Source organism: Morone saxatilis, unplaced genomic scaffold (assembly GCF_004916995.1).
Source record: "Morone saxatilis isolate NCDOM2014 unplaced genomic scaffold, NCSU_SB_2.0 Contig9, whole genome shotgun sequence".
Taxonomy (NCBI): domain Eukaryota; kingdom Metazoa; phylum Chordata; class Actinopteri; family Moronidae; genus Morone; species Morone saxatilis.
In genome coordinates, this window is record NW_023340268.1 from 9,895,076 (window position 1) to 9,899,927 (window position 4,852).

General features: G+C 37.0%; 1 protein-coding gene across 1 annotated transcript in view; it reads left to right on the forward strand.

Annotated features, from left to right (window-relative positions):
* The window catches only part of LOC118343277 (CUB and sushi domain-containing protein 3-like), a 323,719-nt gene that overhangs the window by 229,647 nt on the left and 89,220 nt on the right, over positions 1-4,852 (forward strand). The window contains 2 exon segments of the mRNA XM_035682048.1: positions 266-369; positions 1,335-1,447. Of these exon segments, the coding sequence (XP_035537941.1) occupies positions 266-369; positions 1,335-1,447 (217 nt within the window).

Consider the following 4,852-nt stretch of genomic DNA (forward strand, 5'->3'; position numbering starts at 1 on the left):
TATATATATATATATATATTGAGAAAAAAGGTAATTATTATAATTATAATGATTTTAAAGTTGTAATACCGTCGACATCATGATCATGGCCCAGTTCTACATCCTTTAAACTGGTTCTTAAACTGGGATCAATACGTATTCCTTATAAACTCTATATACTCCAAAGTTATGATGTCTCTAATGTTTTGTCTTTGGACTGACTTTGACTGGGTTGAGCTTGTGAAACTGACATGTATGTGTCTGTGTTTTTGCGTGTTTACTTTAGGTAATCCAGATCAACTTTGAAGAGTTTGACCTGGAGATAGCCTATGATACTCTGACTATAGGAGATGGAGGAGAGGTGGGCGATCCTACGACAATACTACAGGTGTAAGTATCACAGTCTTAGGATCTGTTACAGTATGTCAAATGTAGACAGACTGTAATACCCTCAATGAAAAACCTAATATAATATATGTATAGAAATGTGACTTTACTCCATTATTCATCATCATATCATGTCATCATCTATTAATGTCAACATGAGTGGTGGTGGTGGTTGTCACATAGAATAGTACATCCGCTGCTTGTAAATAAGTTTTAAGTTGGAAATAGGTATCATTGGTTTAACTTGTTGTCATATCAGGCTGATTATGGCAACAAAACAGCTTCAACAAAGTAATGTCAATAGATACACTCCTTGAAGATTAATGTAATAACTTTCAGAAAATGTGCTGTGCAGATTGTGCAACACAATGACCAGCTGCTCTCGTGAGCAGCACCGTTGATCAAGTGCTTCACAACAGTTAACGTGTTCTACATAAAGTTTAAATTATCAAAGCAAAAAGTACTACCAAGTTTTCTTCTTGTACTTGTTTCATTATGCTGCCAGCTAGCCTGAAATCCTTCCATCTTCTTTGTCGCATATTAGACAGATCGTAAAACGGCAGTCAGCATTATGTGTGCTCCACTTAAAAAGATGAACTGTTCTTGAATTTTGAAAATGCACTGCAGTGCCCAAAAGGATAACAGATGCAAAGTGGGTGATTTCAATTCACTTTGGAGTCGGTCACTGTTTAACTTTCTGCCTAAAAGCCGCTGGCAGTATGAAGAAAAAAGCTGGATAGTATGAATGTACTCTGAGCAATTTGCTTTCCTGCAGGAGCATTCTGCAAAACCATAGCAAACTAAACCAATTCATTCAACTCCAGTGCAGTATGCTCCAGTAATTTGTTCACACTCAGAGCGGCACTTGAGAATTTGATTATGGCTATGATTGCAATGATGAAAATTATACTTTTTAAAATGGTAATTATGATGACAATGATTAAATAGTTATGCATTTTCTGCCCCAGCCTATCAGGTAGTTTTGTTCCTGACCTAATAGTCAGCATGACTCACCAGATGTGGCTTCACCTACAGTCAGATGAGAGTGTCGGCTCTATAGGATTTAAGATCAACTATAAAGGTAAGAAAAAAGTATGTTTTTTTTTTTAAAAGAGAGAAGATGAGAAAAAAGTTATTATCAAATATTCACCAGTTTATAGACGATGGTTTTCAAGTGATGGTGGATGGAAAAAATGCTTTTTGGGGTGATTTTGCATTACTAGGCCAAAATCACTTCATATTCCAGCTCTGTTCCTGGGGGCTTGGGTATGACCAGTGGCTCATGCTATGTTATATTTGCTAATTTTAGAAAACTTAAGATATTGCTGTATAACTAACATTTCCTAGTCAATTCACTGACCTTTGACCTGTTTACTAATTTTGTTACAGTAATGGCATGATTTAGCATGTCACCATAGACTGTATCATAAATGGCGGACGGAGCCACCGGGACATCACCTATAGGTTTCTGAAGAGCTGTTATGAAGCTCAAAGTGTGGTGACTGGCTAATCCAACAATGGGCAGAGACGTGGAACGTGGTCTGAGCTGAAGCGGGCCTAAAGAAGCTTAGTTACTGAAACCAGCCACTTGAGCCAGCACCCACCTGTTAATCAAAGCAGCCACGGCCTCAATCACACATAACTTTAAGCCTTAATATAATTTAAACAGGTGAGTTATGAACCACGCTGTAAATATGTTTATTTCTGCTGTGAAGTTGGACATTGTAATATGGGGGATTATGAAGATCAACTCACTTGCAGCCAGCCTCGAGTGGGCATTCAAGGACCTGCAGTTTTTGTTACTGTTGAGCAAACCTACATACTCTCACTTTAAATATAAACACCTTGGAAAACTGAAACAAATTATATGTATTGGACACGGAACAACTTGAAGGAATTACATTTACCAAGAGCTGCTAAAATGCACAAATGAATGAATTTCTTTCATTGATTGATTTTTGTATGAAAAAGATATCCACATCTCTGGGTGGTGCCTGTGTGTGACTGTGTGATATGTATGGTGTGGATGAGAGGGCCAGAGGCAGCGCTATCTTGTCTTAAACCCCTAGAAGCTCCACAGATCATTACAGGTCAATCCCCAATCAGTCAGCATCAGAACAAGTAGTGATCAACCCAAGTGCCTTCCAGTCAGATTAGTCGAAGTGTGATCCTACTGCCTCTGGCATTTTGGGATGCATATTGGGTTAGATTTTTATGTGAAGGATTTGCCCTTGTGGTCTATTTTCACTTGGAATTTATTTTTTCACATGGAAAAGGCAAATTATCTTGGTCAGACAAAAAAAAAACTCAAAATTACAGTCTATTTTATTATTCTTCAGCTTTTAAGTGTCAATTTCTTTTTTTTCTTTTTTAAATAAATGTTTCTCTAGTAACACCTGACCTTCATATTAATATGAATTAAAAGCTGTTTTTATAGAATAAAAACTACTACTAAAACTACTGCTGTACTAAAATATTAACCTTTCCAGAGTTCTCTATTGATAGATGTACTGTGGATTTGATTACAGTCCATGAAACACAGAGAGGTGAGCTTTGCTGCAGAAATGAACTTTGTGTGCCTCATTTGGGTGTCATCATCCGTGGATTTATTGTCGTAATGAGGTCACAGTGCTGAGTTTGGTAATGCAGTGAGTTCCAGAAGTGATGGGACTATGACACATTGTTTTTATATATCCTTGCCCTTTTACAGTCCTTGAATTTCAGTGTGAAGTTCAAATGATACAGTCACTAAATGGCAATTACAAGAAGAGAGAGTCCAATTCAATTGAAGGTTTTTTGTGTGTTGTTTTTTGTTGTATATTATATGTGCACTTAATGCTTGTATTGTACAAAGTTATTTGAAATATTTCACTCTTAAAGGAACTCTCACACTATAGTCTTCCTGTTTGATTTATTTTGTAGTAGTAGTATGAGCTAAAATCAGTTCCAAACCTTGCAATATTTTTAAACACATGATTAGATAAAGAACTGTAAGTTGAATTCATAAATTGCATCTGCTAAGGAACTGCACAGTAGCTGCACAAATCCAGATTCCTTTCTCCTGAGTAATTTCCCCCTGCATATCAATAGAAAAATTAATGGAGAAAACCACCATTTAAATGCATCCATGCTTATAATAATACTCCATTGTGCGAGCATGGTAGTTTGATGTGCTTTTATTTGCAGGGATTTAGCTGTCTATATTCACTACAGTAGTACAAATATTCAATATCATTTTAACACTGAATAATACATTCATACCTTATTCATCCTACCAGCATAAGCAAATGCCGGAAAAATGGTGTGTAGGTGTTCATTAGATTGGCTGGTTTATATTTTAGGCTCGTCACAGATATACTGGTGTATAACTACATGTCGACTGATGAGTAACAAGACATTTTAGTACAGAAAGAGATATGTTTGCCATACATTTAGTAACAGTATCGCCATTACATACAACTATAAAAGTTCATACTATAAAAAGTATTTACCATAATAAATACATTTAGAGAAAATTTTATGTGTTTAAATAATATTGGCCAAAACATTATTTATTATTTATAAACTCTCAAATATTATGTCCAGTATTGCCTTTGCTCCATTATTCTGTAATAATCCAGTGCCATAATCTATCTACCTAGAGTGACAAGAAAGAAAATAAAAGAAACAGGAGAAAAAATTCACCTGGATGTATATATATCCATAAATTTGACTTTCTTACTCAAAACAAAATATCCTGAAAAGTTCTACCAATAGTCAGTGCAAAATAAAGATAAATGTGTTTGTCTCGGAGTGCCGGCTCCATCACCCACAAGATTTACTATAAAGGTGGATGGCTGTGGTATTAGTGGGTGGCTGCGTGAGATATATGTGTGTTTTTGAGCGAGAAAAAGGGAAAGAGACGCAGTGTGTGTGTTTGTGCACGCATGTGTATACCACATCCCATAGACCTTGGCTATGAAATATAAACATTATCAGTAACTCTAGCCTTGCTGCAAAGTCACCGATGCACTGCACAATGTATGTGTGTGTGTGTGTTAGACAGGTCCTCCATCAGTGAGCCAACGAAGCTCTACCAACAAGTCACTCACCTCTTTCACTCCTCACATTCTCACTCTCCCTCTCCCTCTCTTCCCTTCTCTGTCCATCTCTCTATCGCTCTCATTTTTCCTCATTAGCCATCTCTCTGTCTGCTTTTCTCTCTTCCTCTTCTTTTGGAAAATCACAACATTTTCTCTGTCAGTTGCACTCTAATGGACTGTTGTGGTCTTTCTCTGTTTCTCCCTGTCTCTTCCTCTCAAACCATTTCCTGTATCACAACACCCCTCTTCTCTTGAGTTGTCTTTCAGCTGACCAGTCCTGCTTCTCGGTCTGTCTTTTTCTGCTCCTCTCAATCCAATGCTCTCTCTCTCCCTCTCTCTCTCTCCCTCTCTCTCTCTCTCTCTGTCCCTCTCTTTTTCTTGTCACCATTCATCTATTATTAAAG